At 57.3% G+C, this 15,636-nt stretch overlaps 6 protein-coding genes across 6 annotated transcripts; 5 read left to right on the forward strand and 1 right to left on the reverse strand.

Moving 5' to 3' along the window:
- Nucleotides 1-11: 11 nt before the first annotated feature.
- Nucleotides 12-1,731, forward strand: L226DRAFT_476327 (NAD(P)-binding protein). The gene is made up of 7 exons (XM_067676705.1): nucleotides 12-479; nucleotides 541-604; nucleotides 654-854; nucleotides 905-1,046; nucleotides 1,109-1,244; nucleotides 1,304-1,453; nucleotides 1,508-1,731. The coding sequence occupies exons 1-7, from the start codon at nucleotides 105-107 to the stop codon at nucleotides 1,541-1,543; spliced, it is 1,104 nt and encodes a 367-aa protein (XP_067543439.1). The 5' UTR covers nucleotides 12-104; the 3' UTR covers nucleotides 1,544-1,731.
- A 1,068-nt stretch (nucleotides 1,732-2,799) lies between these two features.
- Nucleotides 2,800-3,956, forward strand: L226DRAFT_549433 (fungal hydrophobin). Its single transcript, XM_067682679.1, has 3 exons — nucleotides 2,800-3,432; nucleotides 3,494-3,655; nucleotides 3,728-3,956. The coding sequence occupies exons 1-3, from the start codon at nucleotides 3,244-3,246 to the stop codon at nucleotides 3,767-3,769; spliced, it is 393 nt and encodes a 130-aa protein (XP_067543440.1). The 5' UTR covers nucleotides 2,800-3,243; the 3' UTR covers nucleotides 3,770-3,956.
- Nucleotides 3,957-4,202: 246 nt separating this feature from the next.
- L226DRAFT_498060 (mitochondrial 54S ribosomal protein uL10m) lies at nucleotides 4,203-5,128 on the forward strand (the record flags this gene model as incomplete). The annotated part of the gene is made up of 1 exon (XM_067677647.1): nucleotides 4,203-5,128. The coding sequence occupies exon 1, from the start codon at nucleotides 4,250-4,252 to the stop codon at nucleotides 5,126-5,128; it is 879 nt and encodes a 292-aa protein (XP_067543441.1). The 5' UTR covers nucleotides 4,203-4,249.
- A 44-nt stretch (nucleotides 5,129-5,172) lies between these two features.
- L226DRAFT_528997 (Fip1-domain-containing protein) lies at nucleotides 5,173-7,670 on the reverse strand. The gene is made up of 11 exons (XM_067679506.1): nucleotides 7,610-7,670; nucleotides 7,479-7,558; nucleotides 7,369-7,378; nucleotides 7,152-7,302; nucleotides 7,043-7,095; nucleotides 6,931-6,986; nucleotides 6,431-6,873; nucleotides 5,944-6,366; nucleotides 5,713-5,887; nucleotides 5,411-5,657; nucleotides 5,173-5,352 (listed from the first exon to the last, which is right to left on the reverse strand). Exons 2-11 carry the CDS (start codon nucleotides 7,555-7,557, stop codon nucleotides 5,292-5,294), a joined length of 1,698 nt encoding a protein of 565 aa, XP_067543442.1. The 5' UTR covers nucleotide 7,558; nucleotides 7,610-7,670; the 3' UTR covers nucleotides 5,173-5,291.
- A 111-nt stretch (nucleotides 7,671-7,781) lies between these two features.
- On the forward strand, nucleotides 7,782-10,964 carry L226DRAFT_528998 (ARM repeat-containing protein). Its single transcript, XM_067679507.1, has 10 exons — nucleotides 7,782-8,118; nucleotides 8,178-8,353; nucleotides 8,412-8,499; nucleotides 8,556-8,668; nucleotides 8,727-8,839; nucleotides 8,907-9,089; nucleotides 9,142-9,296; nucleotides 9,354-9,573; nucleotides 9,631-10,211; nucleotides 10,346-10,964. Exons 1-10 carry the CDS (start codon nucleotides 7,981-7,983, stop codon nucleotides 10,643-10,645), a joined length of 2,067 nt encoding a protein of 688 aa, XP_067543443.1. The 5' UTR covers nucleotides 7,782-7,980; the 3' UTR covers nucleotides 10,646-10,964.
- A 1,175-nt stretch (nucleotides 10,965-12,139) lies between these two features.
- Nucleotides 12,140-15,632, forward strand: L226DRAFT_529001 (uncharacterized protein). The gene is made up of 5 exons (XM_067679508.1): nucleotides 12,140-12,302; nucleotides 12,373-13,219; nucleotides 13,289-13,563; nucleotides 13,644-14,466; nucleotides 14,776-15,632. The coding sequence occupies exons 2-5, from the start codon at nucleotides 12,380-12,382 to the stop codon at nucleotides 15,265-15,267; spliced, it is 2,430 nt and encodes an 809-aa protein (XP_067543444.1). The 5' UTR covers nucleotides 12,140-12,302; nucleotides 12,373-12,379; the 3' UTR covers nucleotides 15,268-15,632.
- The last annotated feature ends 4 nt before the right edge of the window (nucleotides 15,633-15,636 follow it).

A 15,636-nucleotide genomic window follows, 5' to 3' on the forward strand; every position in this document is an offset into this window, starting at 1 on the left:
TGACGCATTCCATTCACGGCATTCTGGTCCTGAATCTCAGTCTGACCGTGTCCTCCCGCCCTCATCTTGTCCACTGACCACGACCACGACCACTACCGCAGACGATGGACAGGCCGCCCCACGCACATCTCCTCCACGTCCAGCACCAGCACTCCGACCTAAACCCCTTCTCCCGCCCGACCACCCCAGGACACCATGATCTCCAGATCGGTTTCTGCGGACTTGGCGCGATGGGCTCACCCATGGTTACAAACCTCGCCAATTGGCGCAAACAGCACACACAGGCCCCCCTACCTATAATGGTGTGGAACCGTAGCAAGTCCAAGGCCGACGATCTCGCGAGAGACCTCGGAGACGAGCTCATTACCGTCGCCGACTCGCTAGAGCAGATCGCGACCGAGTGCGACATCATCTTCACCAATCTCGCCAATGACGACGTTGTGAGAAGCGTATATCACAAGTTTGCAAAGGCTCTCCAGGTATGTCCGCCGCTCAGATGACTATCTTGTACCTCAGCGCTCAGCAAACGTATGCGCGTAGGCAGACAAACCCACCAAGAACAAGATTTTTGTCGAGACGAGTACCACATACCCTACTCTTGCCGGTATGAGCCCCGCTCTTGCCACTGCTGATTGAGGCTGACCCTGTTACAGCCGAACTCGACACACTGCTCTCCGGCGTGCCCTCTACACACTTCATCGCCGCCCCGGTATTCGGCGCCCCAGCAGCGGCCGCAGCAGCTCAGCTTATCATCATCATGTCGGGCGACTATCGCTCAAAGAAGGAGGTTGCGTACATCCTTCATCCCGCAGTGGGAAGGAAGGTCATGGATCTGGGCGGGAATGTCGAGAAAGGTGTGTTTCTAAAAGCGTCGTGCGAGCATCATCTCATCCCATCGTGGTAGCTCCGACATTCAAGCTTATCGGTAACGCTATGATTCTTGGCTCTCTTGAGCTCCTCGCCGAGGTATTTACGCTCTCCGAGAAGGCCGGCATTGGTGCGCCACTGGTACACCAATTGATCAAGGACCTGATGCCTGCTCCCCCGTCAGCACTATGCCATACCGATGTCTATAATATATGTGCTGACCATCATCTCTCACTTGCAGACTGGTTGCCTACGGCGAGAAGATGCTGCATGACCAGTTCGACGGCAGCAAGGGTTTCGCAATTGACGGCGGTCTCAAGGACTCCGCGCACATACGGAAGCTTGCGACGGAGATGGACTCACCTATGCCTGCACTCGTACGCTTCCATTCATGTTTGAACTACAAAGTTTATGTCATTGACCGCGTGAGCGTTAGGACGTTGCCCACCAACACATGCTAACTGCAAGGGCACTGCACGCCAGCCAAGCAAGAGTAGGAAACGCGCACTTCGACGTCCTCGATTGGAGTTCGTTAGTCGCAGGCACCCGTGTTGCCGCTGGTCTTGATGGTTTCGACAGCAGCAAGGTGCGTCTTAGGTCGGCGCCATCTTATGCGGCCTGTTACTGAATACCCGGACAGCACTCGAACAAGGTCATCCCCGAGAAGGACGAGTGATGCCGACCAGCTGTTATGCTGCTGGTGGGACGTATAGAAGGAATGATGCTGAATGAAGAAGATCTATGCAGTGTATTCTTGCTCGGAACTGTACTGGTATAGTCTCGTGACGCTAAATGTCGTATTTGTCCCCTCTCATTGCCGGTGCGCGAGTGCCAGTGGCTATGCACGTGCGAATTATATGGGTGACTAGCCATCGTGCTGTTCATACACCGTTCTCTCAACGATGGCTTGGTCTGTCCCTCACGATTGCTCCACGCCGCATATGACACTAACCCACTGCTTCTAGAGTAACACGACCGTCTCCGGAACGAACTCCACTGTCGATTCGGCCGTTGAGCGGCGATTGTGTGGAACCTGCTCGGCGAGTTTTTTGATATTTGATGGGGGCCGCTGTCAAGACGCACAAGGTACACTGGACCCAGGCCTATCACGACAACTGTCCTCCGGGTGCGCTGCTCGGTAGTGACGGCCGACGATGGGCATTCGTTTCTCGCGTTCATTGAGCAATGATGCGATGCAGGTCGTGTGACTGACTTGAAGGCTCTTCTGGCTATGGTTCCGTCGGGGTATCGGTATCGTGACCGAATATGGCCCTCATGGCTAGGAAGAGTGATGGGTTGAAGGGAGATCGTTGGTTCACTGACGGTAAGTCGTCAGCACCGGGCACACTGTCAGGCGAAAGTACTGATTGACGCGTATGCAGAGGACGGGCATCGACTCAGCGTCTCCACCGGGGCATCTGTACAACTTGTGCTATACAGCACACAGTACGAAAGCACAAGCAGAACGACCACTCCTTCCTCAAGATCTGCTCCATACGGTGCTCGCCAGCCTCATCGATGCAACCGGCGACCATGTCTCCTCTGGGGCTGCAGCTCGGCGGACACCGGGCCACATTCATCCACAAGTCCAGATTCTTAAACGTAGGCATCCTCGACAAGAAGTTGAGCGAAGCTACCATCGCCCATGCGCATATGGGTTTAGGCTTGGGCGGTGCTGCGGCGATAGTGGGGTGGGGCATGTGTCCGGTAAGCCCGCGGCGTTACCCACTCCCAAGACACGAAGAGAAGCCGCTGTCAAGCACAAGGTACCCTGGGATCCAGCTCAGCCGCGACAACATCCTATGAGGTCTGTGTCCTGCCTCTCGAGTCTGCGTTACTCAGCAATTGTGCGGTTGTGGAGCAGCGACCTCGGTGGGCGCGCGGCCGATGATTTGTCCGTTCCCGCCTTCATTATACGTGGTAATGTGAGACGAACGGATAAGTCCCGCTCATTCCGGATTGCATGGTGTTCTGCCCTGTTAAACATAGTTGTCGTTGCAGGCAGACCACCCTCCCCGCCACCTGACTTCAGTTACCCCGTCTGCACGCGTTGTGTCGACGCGAGGGTTACATTGCTGTGGGTCTCGTTAGGTCCAAGCACGTTTCCGCCGCTTTACTGGCCCTCCTTCGTTCCTTCATGTCACTCCACGGCTCCTCGACGGGTTTCTGGGTAGGTCTACTGCAATCAGGCCGCACGGGTGCGCAGAGTTCTGCACCCGCCGTACGTCTTCTGCTCTAGACATACTACCGCGACCACGACAGGCCCATGCGCTCCTAGCATATAAGCGAAGGATCACTCGCGGCAGTCGAATCCTCAGCACTCAGCTCCAACAGACCTCAGCCTCAGCAGAGTCAAACTACCCAAAACCAAACGTGATGTTCGCTCGCATCCTCACCTACTTCTACTTCCTCCTCTCCCTCTCCCTCCTTGCGGTCGCCTACCCGGGTGGATCCCCTCCCCCGAGCAAGACGACCACCGTGACAGTCACCGCGCCCGCGTCGACGGTCACCAGCGCCAGCCAGTGCAGCACTGGCGACCTGCAGTGTTGCAAGAGCGTCGAAAGCGTGAGCCCCTACGATTCCGTTCCCCAGGCCTCTCGAGCTGACCATCTATCGTCGCGAACAGGCGAGCTCCCTTGGAGGCACCCTCCTCCTCGGGCTCCTGGGCATCGTGCTGAGCGACCTCAACGTCCTCCTCGGCCTCAACTGCTCCCCGATCACGGTCATTGGCGTGGGCAGCGGCGACGCTTGCTCCGCCAACGTGGTTTGCTGCTCGAACAACAACGTGGTATGTATTCGTGCTTCTGGGTCTTCTGATGTTTCCTGAGACGTGCCTTTGACGGTATTTGTCGTACTGCAGGGCGGCCTGATCTCGATTGGCTGCGTGCCGGTGTTGCTCTAGGAGAGAAGTCGCTGAGAATATCAAGCCTCGAATAATGGGGAGGCAGTATCGGACATTGCAGAGATGAATTGCCAGGACTCGGTTTTGCAGATGTGTACTGAAATGTAAAAATACTCCCGCAAGAATGTGGTCTTGCGATGTTTTGAAATGCACGTTCGGGTTGGTGTACATGTGTGGTTACTACGCGTTGTTTATTTACGGCTTCTGCGGGCCATCCGGGATCCGGGGGAGGTCGCCAACAAAGTTGTTAACCCGCTTTTCTATGAATCATGAGCGAAACCAACCAAGTGAACATTGCGATGCACTCAGTTATTATCTACTCGCTGTAGTCGTTGTCAACTCCCCGGGTCCTGCAGGCTAAGGCACCTGGGAACGTTTTGCGCCTTCCAAAACGAGATACCGAATTTCTTGTAGCGCGCGTCTCAGGCGCTCTGCACCAGTCCCGCCTCGCTGACCTGGACGTCGACGACGGCATACGCAATGTTGGGCGCAGCATCTCGACTACCCATCCCTCGGCCAGTGCTTATCCCCTCGCGGACGTATGCCGCGTCGCTGAAGCCTCCGGTACTCTACCCGCGCAAGACTGTCCCGCGAATCTACTCGGAGCGCAAGACGTACCTCTACAACCAATACACCCGCCTCCTCGAGTCCACCTCCACCGCGCCCCTCCTCCTCTTCGAGCATGTCGACTTCTCCGCCAACCGTCTCATCAAGCTGCGCGCTGACATCACGGCCGCGGTGACGAAGCACGCAAAGACCACCTCCCTCACCGCCCCGTCACCAACAACACCACCGCCGCCCCCCGTCGACCAGCCGACGTTCACCATCCTCCGGACGTCCGTCTTCGGCGTCGCGCTTCGTGAGAAGGACCAGTTCGACCACGAGATGCGGAAGAAGCTCGCGAAGACCATCACCGGCTCCCTCGCAGTCCTCTCCTTCCCCTCCCTCGACCCACCACAGCTCAAGGCGGTCCTGCGCGCACTCGCACGAGCGGTGCCCCCGCGCCAGCCGAAGACGCAGCAGCAGATCGACGACGAGAAGAAGGCGGCGGAGGCTGCGTTCGTGCCTGGGAGGAGGCCGAAGCGACAGCGGCCGACACCCGTGCCAGACCTCAAGTTGCTGGGGGCCATCATCGAGGGACGGTTGCTCATGACGGAGGGTGTGCAGAGCGTAGCGGAGCTGCCGACGCTGGACGCGTTGAGGGCGCAGATTGTCGGGCTGCTCAGTGCCCCGGCGGCGCAGCTGTCGATGGTGCTTAGCGAGGCAAGCGGCGGGAAGCTGGCGAGGACGTTGGAGGGGTTCAAAAAGAGCTTGGAGCCGGAGGGCCAGGACGGTCAGGCGGAGGCTCCTCCTTCATAGAGGGTCTATAGGTTCGCCCTGCGTTATTGTATACATCCATCTAATCCCGCATATATTCGCGAACCAACCCCTGCTTGTCATGACGCGAGGGACACAACCGTGATGAATAAATGCTGTACACGGAATGGGCCAAGATACATGTAGAAGCAGGTAAGAACGTGAACTATCTCCGTTTCGAACTCCTAGAACTCTCCTCCCGCTCTCCGGGAGAGCCTCTCCGCTTCCTGTCATACATCATGCCAGCGTAAGCGGCCATCTCGCATAACACAGAAGACTACGCACCTGCTGCTTCTATCTCGCTCGTCCAAGTCAGGCGTACCACGGTCCTTCCTGTCCTTGTGGTCCCGATCACTGCGTTCACTACGCTCACTACGCTCGCTGCGATCTCTTTCACCACCTCCTCCACCTCCACCGTAGTCCAGACCATCGACGGCGGGTGCACTACCGTCGATGTCCTTGTACTTGTTCTTATTCCTCGGACCCGTGGGCACGTTTGGTGGCAGTGGAGAAGCTGGTCGCACCGGGGCACCTAGTTATGTCATAGGATAGGTACGCTGTCCTGCAAAGGCCAATGAACTACGTACCTCTGCCGCGTCCAGGAAAACCTGCACCACGTCCCCGCATGCCCAAACCCTGCTGCATGCCTCGACCGCGGAACTGACCTTGCGCGAGACCGCGCGACGGGCCAGTCGGGACCGGAGTAGGCGTACCGGTCCCTTCCATCCCCGGATACATCTGTTGGCCCATCCCACTCGGGTCCTGAACAGAGAAATAATGAGTCTTACCCACACCACACATCAGCCAAACGTACGCACCCGGCTCACCTGCATCGCGAACTCGGGGTTCATGCCCATGCCCATCATGCCCTGCCCAGGCGCGCCACCACCAGGGCCGAAACCCTCACCCACACCCATGCCCATACCGACTTGGCCCTCGGAATTTCCTTGGCCTCCGCCCTGTGGCCCGCCCCCGCCGCCCCCGCCGCCCTCCTGCATCATGCCGATGTCACCCATGCCGACACCCATTTCCATCATGGGATTCATCATGCCTCCCATGTTCATCATCTGGTTCATCATCGGCCCGCCGTTCATGTTCATGCCTGCGCCCGGGGGCATCATCCCGCCTCCTCCACCGCCGCCGCCACCACCTGCCATCACGGTGGTCGCTCCTGCCATGACCATTGTGCGGACCTCGGGTGGGAGGGCGATGAGTTGGTCTTCGGGCATACCCGCGAAGTTCTGCACATTACACGCATATCAATGAACATGCGAACTGACGACGCGCCGAGAGGGGAATACGCACCACAACGTTGTTCTTCAGCATGCCCGCAAGGTCACCCAGCTCTCGCCTCCTGTAGCAGTACGCCTCCCACGAAATCTCGTCGAAGCCATAATTGAACCAGTCGCTGATGTCCGAACCCGGTCTCCTCCACGGCTTGTCCGCCAACGCGTTCAAATCAACCTCCAATATTGAGCGCCCATCGAACATTCCTGGGGCCGACGGGTTGATTGAAGGATGCGACGGGGGCGCCTTCGCTGGAGGAAGGGTGTTGGGATCGGGCCCAGCATCCTTGGACTCTTGCTTCTCGGCTTCCGCTGCGAGCTTTTCGGTCGTCCCGGGGGTGGCGGCAACAGGTGGTAATGGCGTCTGCGATTGCGAAACAGGCTGAGGAGTAGAAGATTGCTTGGTCAGAGTCCCCCGCTCACGGGGAGTGTACTCTGTTGTCAGTGAAGGTGGTGGTTGCGCTGTGACATGGACAGTTGAACAAACACTCCAAAAGGTAGACAGGAATCACAATGCACCTCTTTGGGGCGTATTGAAAGTCTGACTCGTCGAACGTGGGGCTGGTCTGTTTGGTCTGCAGGAAGTTCAACTGCGAGCCACTTGCCTAGATATCCCAGGCGGCATACGTACCGCAAGTCTAGTGACCTTCGAGATTGAGGTTCTTCCATGATAATTTCGACATCCTATGGTACACACTCAGTATGTCAGACCGCGAGAATTGTGTAGAGTAGACACGTACTTCATCGCTGTCGTCCTCGTCCTCGTCCTCATCGTGACCACCGTTCTCCGCCGGCTCCTCCTCTGCACCGTCTTCATCTGCGTCCGCAGCTTGCTGTTCCAATTTCGCGACGAGGCCTTCAGATACCGACCGCGTTGTGTCCAAGGATATTCTAACATGGTGATATGCGCATGAGAGGGCTTGCACTTGGAGCCAGTGTAGACAGCGAGCGACTCACGGTTGTGGCACTGAGTATCACACCGTTTGGGAGGTATTATGAGAATTTCCATTCCGCTCATAGAGGAAAGTACAGAAAAGATGGTAGGGCCTCTCGTGTCCGACTCTCACCGGTTGTCTGCACCGCAGCCGCTGCTGGCTTCACGTCCTCCGCGGGGTCTCCGTACAAGTAGCTGTCGTCGTCATCCATGCTACAAACTCCGGTCAAAGGCGGTTCCGCACATCAAAAGCACTGCGCTCACGAGATTTACTCGTCGTTCGGTGGAGGCGAGGATCAAAGGGTCGAGGAGGTTGTGAGCAAGGTCAAACAAGGCATGCTTGCATTGCGCGCCTACCCGACCTTCTCCCTGCAGGCGCACGTGATCCCCGATCTCAGAAATTTCGTCCTTGGCGCGTTCCGGGCATGTTTGGGCATCCTGCTCTGGACGGCCATCTACTCTCCCTGCTGCTGCCGGAACGTGCACTCTGAGGTCTCCCAGTTGTGCTCGAACGATTGCTACGACATCCTAGAGGTTCTGGCTCGTAATCGGCTGTGCACGATCTTGAATTAACTTCTTCCGGACATACCAAACGCCTTGCGCGCATAGAATATCTCGACAAGAAATTTACGACCATGGGCAAGTCTCAGAAGAAGCGGAGCATGCGCAGGCATAACCCTATGAGGGTACCAGATTCTCACCTACCAAAGGGACTGGCTTCCGCGTCTGCTTCGTCCTCCAAGAGCGAAGCTATCCTCCCGATCATCCAGAAAGTGAGTCTGTTCAAGATATCTCTCCGCCGCAGTCTTCGTTGACTGCGTATGCGTTTCAGATGGAAAGCGTGGACCCTGCGGAACGCAAATGGGCATGCGTCGCCGTGTCGAATCTCATCCAGAACGACCCCTCAACCAGACGCTTGCTGCAAGGCAAGAATATTGTCGGCGCGTTGATTACGCGGTTGTCTGACAGCGAGGAGGAGGTTGTGGTGGAAGCTGCGGGTTCTTTACGGTATGTTTTACTATTTATACGCATAACCTCTTGCCGTAACGTTGCTGCATTCATGCAGGAATTTATGTATCGACGGCGGATATGACATTTGTGCTGAAATGTACAACAAGAACATCCTGACTCCCCTGAAGACGTTTGTCCCCAAGGTGACGCCGCCGACCCTGGCTTGACATATCTGAGGTACTAACAATGGAGCCGCTAGATCTCGAGCACACTGTCTCAGTATCTCGCGTCGCCAAAGACTGCGCCCGAGAACGCGCAGAAGCTTGTCTACGAATTTGCCGACAACGTGATAACAATACTCTGGTGCCTGTCGTAAGTGTACAGCTGCTTCGCAGTGTTGCGATGCGTCCCTTGAACTAATGAAGACTAGAGAGACCTCGAACAAGGCCTTGAACGCGATCAACCAAATATCGCTCGTGCCGTTCTTGATGTCCTTCCTTGCCTCCAGGGACAGCTTGCCGATGTCTACAGTGACTTCTGCGGGTAGGTTGCGTTTCACACCAACGTGTGTCCGTTATTCCAGATACTCACAGAGTATCCATGGTAATAGCACAGTGTCTCTACGTTCTGACGGACGAGAATCCTCCCATCATTGAGGAAGTGCGAACCAACGCAGAGTACACGGCATGTCTTCTCGCGGTCGTGCGCTCAACAGACATGCCGCCAAAACTCAACGGCAAGGACAAGGACACGTCTGATGCGAGGGGCTCGGCCTTCCGCGTCTTATGCTGTGGTGCGTTTCTGCGTCGCTTATGTTTCCACTTGTCACCGAGATCACCTTGTAGGCATCCTGAGGAATATCACACCCATACCGCCCCCTTCCATCGCCGCAACTGTGGACCTTGACCGGGATGTTGTTCTGCCGACCCTGGAGCCTGTTTTGACGTCGATAGATTTGGCAGAGGCCACACAAGCGGCTCAGCATGCCATTGACAACCAGGTAGGCCTATTGTCACCGCTACGTTACTACTGCCCTCAACGTCTATGGCTGCCGCAGGAATCAATACCGCAGCTCGAAAATCTCTCCCTCAAACACACACCAAAGTCCGATCACAAGACTGCCTCCGAGCTTGAGCTTGAACGGATAGAGACTCGGCTGCGCACGGTCCAGCTCGCTCTGGAGATTCTCACAGGCATGTGTGCCACACTGCCCGACCCGGAGGTTTTCGGTGGTGGGTCTGAAGCTGACGCGGACGCGCCGGACGGCGTCGACGGAGGTGCGCCGCGGCACATCGAGCCTCCCTGCTGACCATTGTTGACAATACATGCCGCAGAGAACGAGGACGACGAAGCGATGGATGACGCCGAGGACATCAATATGACAGTTGACGAGGCTTCGCAAGCCGCGCAGGCGCCGCAGCCACCAGCGTTCTTCACCTCTCTCGTCGCCCCGCTGCTGAAGCTCGTGCACCCAACCGCACTCTCGTTTCCTCCTCTCGGCTCGCCGTCGTCACACCCACCAACATCCTCGGCGCTCGGCGCGATTCATATCAGCGCGCTCGAGTCTCTGAATAACATCTTCCTTTCCATGGCGACATCCTTGGGAGGCCGGCCGTCTGGTCTCGCGCCAGAGAATGGCCGGATGGTCTTCGATGCCGTATGGCATGCCCTTGCAGCGGTTGGCACGGACATTTCTGGCGCAGGCCAGGAACGCCGTAAGCAGATGTGGGACATTGGCGTCGGTGTGCTCTGGGGCGTGGGCAACATCTGGAAGGGCGCGCTTGTCCCGACGGATGAGCAGGTCCAAGTCCTCATCCAGTTCTGCAGCGCCACCACCGACATCAGCACGAAAGTCAAGACAATTGGTGCCCTGGAATGTCTCGCTCAGCACCGCGAGTCCGTGGATGCAAATAGGGTAAGCGTCGTGCTGCTATGATTTGAATCTCGATCGGCTCTTCCATTCTTCCGTATCAACCATCTTCTTTGTTTCTGCTAGTCCGTGCGCATCATCGGCTGACTTGAAATTTTCTTCTCTGCGCTATGTTTCAGACTATCTCCTCGTATCTCTTGTCGCTCCTGCCGCCATCAGCGACACCGCCGACGCCCACGGAGCCGTTACTTCAGGCCGCGTCCGCGCTCATCGATATATACTCGGACGAGACGCTGCCGTACGACGTAAACTTTCGTCAAGGGCGCTACCTCGACACGCTCGTGCGGTCCGTCGAGGGCCTGCGCAAGGCCGTGCGCGGTATCGACCGCAAAAAGGAGCGGGAGCTCCGCATTCGGGGCGAGGAGGTGCGAGACAACCTGGTGGCATTCATCCAATATCGAAGAGGGCTTGGGCTCTGAGTCTCTAGCGGCCTGATCCCGTCGCGGATTGGCTTTTTGACTTTATTCCGTCGGTGTCCTTGATAGTTGCCCAACGACGACCATGCCTTTCTGAGCGGCCCCCTTGATGGTGTGCGGGTGCCTGTTTTGTCCCGGGTGCGACGCACGGCGCCACACTAATATCGACGACGCCACGGGTTACCGCCGACCTGCCGCTCTGCTAGCAAATTTAATATTTGGCGATAGAACGGAGAGAATTGCCATAGGAATGTATGGAATGATTAGTGGTTATCAGGAAAGTGTCGATTTCAGCGGGATGTCATGTGTACACCGCTCAGCTGGCCCCCAAAGTCCCACCTCGTGGTGAATTGGAGCTCCCACCCTCCTGTCCCGGCAACGATCGCCGGAAATCGATGGACAGGCACACGACACACTCGCTGCGAAGACAGCGCGCGATGACGTCTGAGATGTTGACATCTCGGAAGTCCTCAGGCGTTCGTAGAGGAAGACCATGTCTCGGTCGACATGAGAAGCACAGAACGCGCTTACTTGCGTTACGCCGGTGGGCTTCGTGTCGCCCAGGAAAGGCTTGGCTTCCTGTGCGCGGACGTGGAGGTGATAAAAAGAAGATTGTGCGAGCACGCCGTGTCCTGGAGGCGCGTCTCGTGTGCGCTCCGAGTGGAGTCAGTCAGCATCATGGGACGCGACTTGTCCAGTTCGAACCGAGATGCACGGCATGCATGGAATTTTATTGACCTTCAATGAAGTACAACGCACTTCTTACGACCGCATTGTGTGGTGCGTCTGACAGAGAACCGCAACAATGTCAACCTTGAAACGTGTGCATGCCGCAGTAGCGGAAGAGGAGCCGGAACGCCGACCTCGGGACGCGTACTGAGTAGACCCGACAATCGATCGGAGACGGCCAGGGGAGGGTGAAGATGCGACGTCCGATCACTGTCTACGGCTGTTTGATTCACTGGGTACTCTGTCAAAGGTTTAGCATGAGAGTTTCACCGGTGTCGATGATACCGAGCTAGGAATGTAATGCTAACGCATGTAAGACTACCGGATGGTTTGTGAGTGGAAGAGCGAATTTCATACCGGATGCAATCCATTTGCTGAACGTGCACCTTTCTGTTGATGGCATGGTTGTCAGCATGTACTCATGGCAATTTTGAAGGAATCTCGGACGAGCGAAAAGGCTGGAGTGTCGATCCGGAGCGCACGAACAGCAAGAATAGCAACCGAGCGTTATACCTGCATCGACATGTAACACAGCGTGTAAGCAAAGACCTCTGCAACGAGGACGAGAGCAGGCAGGAGCATCCCAGAGCAAGTCGAGTCCTGCGGCACTGGCAGTAAGGCGGACGAGAGAAGCAGCCCTGCAGCCACCGCCACAGCAAGGAAGACGGTCACGTGGGAGAGGGACGCGTCCAGTTCCCACGGTTTGGCGTCGCGTCAATCTCTGGTGGCTATCAGCCTCGCGTCTCTCAACCTGCTCCGAACGCTCATCACTCTGAGTCTCGTGCGTCCCTTGCCCAGACTGCGGCACAACCACCTCGAACGTCGGCTACAATATCATTCCTAAAGGCGACGATTCTCACCTGTTAACACCGCATCAACACCCGGACGAGCGAGATAACTCTGGGCCATTGCACAGGCATACTCGAACCAGGTACGTCCCCGTTCTCCGTCAGCTGCTCTCGACGCCTCCAAGGCTCAGACCAACACGAACGTGACAATAGAATACACATGGCCGAACTCAGTCTACGCCACATCCCAGACCTCTCCGATGCTTCTGGCATCCCCGATTTCTCCGACTCTTCCTTCCAGATACCTTCTGCCGCACACCATGCCGACGACCTCCTCGCCGACAACACCATGGACTTCTTCAACACCGCTGATGACGCCCTCAACACCCCTGCACCTCATTTCAGACCATCAGTACAGCCTCCTCTGACCCTGGCAGAACTCACCCCGCGCTCGAAGCTGGTGCGTGGAGCACCCGTCCGCTCGTCTCTTCGCCCTCGCCCCGGTGTTGCTACGCCTTATAGAGCCGCTGTGCAAAGCGGGCTTTCTGCCGCCATATCGGAAGATCTATCGCCATTCCGTAAGCGGGACCCTTCCTTCGAAATTCCTTCGCAGACCCACCACGACCTCCTCATGGCGGATAACAGCGCCAACTTTCTCGGAGCAGAAGAGACCTCTGTTGATGCTGTCTCACCGCCTCGTTGCGTCCCATTGACTGCGAGTCCTCCCTCAGCTGGACAGGCTGCAGGGCCGTCCTCGAGCGTGACGCTTGTTGTAATACCGCAGAACCCATCAGTCGTCCGCCCGACAACCCCCGCAGCTGGAGGTGACATGGAAATTCCGGCCGGATCGCCGCAGGCTGATGCCGACTGTGGTTCTGCAAACTTTGTCTGCCCTGAAGCCGCTAGTGGTCCGACCGTGTCGGAGTCGATTCCTGAGAAAGCGGAAAAGACAAACCCATACGCGACTTCCAAGAAAGGGAAAGCCAAGGCACTCCCTAGAACACATCTTCTTGACCGACAGAAGAAGCTTTCTGGTGGCGAGGGCACCAAACGGAAGCGGGTATGTGTCTCCTTTCCTATCAGAAGGGTTGTCGTTCATTTTTTCTCGATATTTATGTCAAATAATCAGGCTATCTCAAGCGCGGTGGCGTCGAAAGCTGCTACACTTAAGCCCTTGACCGCATCTTTGGCTCGCAGAACGTCGTACTCCGGAAAGAAGACTGCTCCCATACCGCGACGGCGTCCCCAGAACGTTGTCCCTGCGTCTGCGCGACCGGAACTTTCTCTGGCTGGCAGTTCCGGCCAGTCGTCTGCGGCGGACACTAATGTCAAACCCTTCCAGAGTGGCGGACTCGCCGACACGCTCATGTCGTTCGGACAGAAGCTGATTGCAAATGCCCAGAAGTAAGTTCGTTGCCTTTCGAAATGAGTGGGAACGGTGCCTTACGAGACTTCCCATCTCTCTACCTGACTGCTGTATACAGACCGGACCAGTGCGGTAATGCGGCAGATGCCGCTCAGAATAAGACAGCAATCGTCCCTGAACCCCTATTAACAATGCAAGAGGAAGACCACCGGCCGACGGCATCCATGCTCGACACTAACGGCGACCAGCGTACAGAATTCAACCCAGACCCGGGATACCTGACGATCTCGCAGTTATCCCCGCGGAAACGCGAGGCTCCCGCAACCTCCCCTGCGGACGCTGAAGAAGCGCTCAACACCGTCATCAGAGCACCTGCAGCAACCTCGGAGCGTCCGACGAGCCCGCCCTCGCCAATGCGTAGCTCCATCAAACGGGCGGGGTCACCTGCTCTTGAGCCGGCGGTGCACACCCGTAAACGGAGCAAGACCGCATCCGAACAGTCGGCCCCTCTTGCCTCAAGAGGACACAAGCCTGCGCTGCGCCCTTCACGAGTGAAGAATACCCCAGCGGCTGCAACGAGCTCTGGACCTTCGGGCGCGTCTCGCACACGGCGTGTCGTGTCTGCCACCGCTTCCGTTACTAGCGCAGATCGCGCCGCGAGAATTGACGGGGTGAACAAGTCCGGGGGTCCTTCCTTACGGTCGCTGTCCAAAAGTGTTCCTGGCGGGGAAGGCAACACCACGGCGCTGACGGCGGCGCATTCTGTCCAGGACTTGATCAAGTCTTCCCAGAGCACTCGTAACGCCGCTCTCCCTAACGGCACTACTAGCAGATCAGGGCACTTCACCCGCTCTCAGCGGGAGAATGTGCACACCACCCAGGAGCAACCATCGGCTGGCCATGCCGCCGGCCGCTCGACGTCGACAGCCACTGACAGACTGGTACGTCTTCATGCCGTTTTCCTGTCAAAATTTTTCGTGCGGCTTTGTGGTTTGCTGCCCACGGGCGGGGATCGCGCGAGGTGCCTCCCCGCCGCTTCTCAATAGACTTTGCGTCAGTCCATCCGCAGCGCTGGTGCACTGTCCTGCTTCTCCTTACGGATGAGCATGCCCAGTGAACAGTCCTGTGGAGGGCGCCCTTGCCCGAGTACCTCGAGGCACGAGTCGCCCACACGCACACATGGTTCAATTACACATTGAAATAGCTCGGGCGCCTGCACTAAGACCATTGCTAATACGCTATGCTTCTAGCCCACAAATTCACTTCCCGCGAAACCGACCAAACCGAGTGAATTCACCTTCGCCACGTCCATGCGCCTCGAAGCCCGCAGCAAGAGCGAGCTCGAGAAGTCAGGAGGCCAGGGTACCTCCCTCCGGCGCTCGCGGGCCCATGCGCATCACCATCCGATTCCGGACTTCAAGGCGCTGCACGCCGCCCAGGAATCCGTGCTCGCGCAGAAGAGGGCAGAAATTCACCCGACCGTCCCGATGGGGTTCGAGCTGTCGACTGAGACACGCGCACAGGAGCGGGAGCGGTTCGAGGAGGCCCGCCGGGCGCGGGAGCTGGAGCTGGAGCGGCAGGCGGAGGAGAAGCGGCGTCAGCGGGAGTTGGAGGAGGAGGCGGAGATCAGGGAGCTGAGGAAGCGTGCGGTGCCAAAGGCGAACGAGGTGCCGGAGTGGTACGCGTTTGCGCCGAAGAAGGCCAAGGCCGATACCGCAGGAGGACCCTCTGCTGCGAGCTGAAGCGCTTGTGACTTTTGTGGGACACGCACGCCTATTGGCTCCTCGCCGTCGATGTCGAGCCAATCTTGCCGTGTGTGAGCTCCCGAGGAGAGAAGACTTCGATATGATGGAGGCGGAGGTGCAGGGTTCGGGCGGGCGGCAGTGGGCCATTCAGTCGCTGCGGGAAGACGGTATCATTATGGCATTTGTATGTTTGGTGTGTTGGGATTGCGGGCGAGTCTTGTGCGGTTCTATTAGTGTCGACGATGGCGATGTCGAGATGTCGCGGTGGTGTCTCCGAACCCGCCATTGACTTGCGCTGTGTCGAAGAAGCTTGCTTGGAGTATCTGTATTACTTGTTCATTCAATGTACGCTTTGAAACTCAGCCT

This window comes from Lentinus tigrinus (genome assembly GCF_003813185.1).
Source record: "Lentinus tigrinus ALCF2SS1-7 unplaced genomic scaffold L226scaffold_1, whole genome shotgun sequence".
NCBI lineage: Eukaryota > Fungi > Basidiomycota > Agaricomycetes > Polyporales > Polyporaceae > Lentinus > Lentinus tigrinus.

Excerpts from the sequence above, each read along its gene's own strand:
- L226DRAFT_476327 (XM_067676705.1), top strand. The coding sequence starts at position 105 with ATGGACAGGCCGCCCCACGCACATCTCCTCCACGTCCAGCACCAGCAC. Across the intron at positions 855-904 it reads GGGCGGGAATGTCGAGAAAG|CTCCGACATTCAAGCTTATC; the intron begins GTGTGTTTCTAA and ends CCATCGTGGTAG. Across the intron at positions 1,454-1,507 it reads ATGGTTTCGACAGCAGCAAG|CACTCGAACAAGGTCATCCC; the intron begins GTGCGTCTTAGG and ends ATACCCGGACAG.
- L226DRAFT_549433 (XM_067682679.1), top strand. The coding sequence starts at position 3,244 with ATGTTCGCTCGCATCCTCACCTACTTCTACTTCCTCCTCTCCCTCTCC. Across the intron at positions 3,433-3,493 it reads GTTGCAAGAGCGTCGAAAGC|GCGAGCTCCCTTGGAGGCAC; the intron begins GTGAGCCCCTAC and ends CGTCGCGAACAG. Across the intron at positions 3,656-3,727 it reads GCTGCTCGAACAACAACGTG|GGCGGCCTGATCTCGATTGG; the intron begins GTATGTATTCGT and ends GTCGTACTGCAG.
- L226DRAFT_528997 (XM_067679506.1), bottom strand. The coding sequence starts at position 7,557 with ATGGATGACGACGACAGCTACTTGTACGGAGACCCCGCGGAGGACGTG. Across the intron at positions 6,987-7,042 it reads CGAAGGTCACTAGACTTGCG|ACCAAACAGACCAGCCCCAC; the intron begins GTACGTATGCCG and ends AACTTCCTGCAG. Across the intron at positions 6,367-6,430 it reads TGCTGAAGAACAACGTTGTG|AACTTCGCGGGTATGCCCGA; the intron begins GTGCGTATTCCC and ends TGTAATGTGCAG.
- L226DRAFT_528998 (XM_067679507.1), top strand. The coding sequence starts at position 7,981 with ATGGGCAAGTCTCAGAAGAAGCGGAGCATGCGCAGGCATAACCCTATG. Across the intron at positions 8,119-8,177 it reads TCCTCCCGATCATCCAGAAA|ATGGAAAGCGTGGACCCTGC; the intron begins GTGAGTCTGTTC and ends TATGCGTTTCAG. Across the intron at positions 8,840-8,906 it reads GTCTACAGTGACTTCTGCGG|CACAGTGTCTCTACGTTCTG; the intron begins GTAGGTTGCGTT and ends CCATGGTAATAG.
- L226DRAFT_529001 (XM_067679508.1), top strand. The coding sequence starts at position 12,380 with ATGGCCGAACTCAGTCTACGCCACATCCCAGACCTCTCCGATGCTTCT. Across the intron at positions 13,220-13,288 it reads AGGGCACCAAACGGAAGCGG|GCTATCTCAAGCGCGGTGGC; the intron begins GTATGTGTCTCC and ends TCAAATAATCAG. Across the intron at positions 14,467-14,775 it reads CGACAGCCACTGACAGACTG|CCCACAAATTCACTTCCCGC; the intron begins GTACGTCTTCAT and ends CTATGCTTCTAG.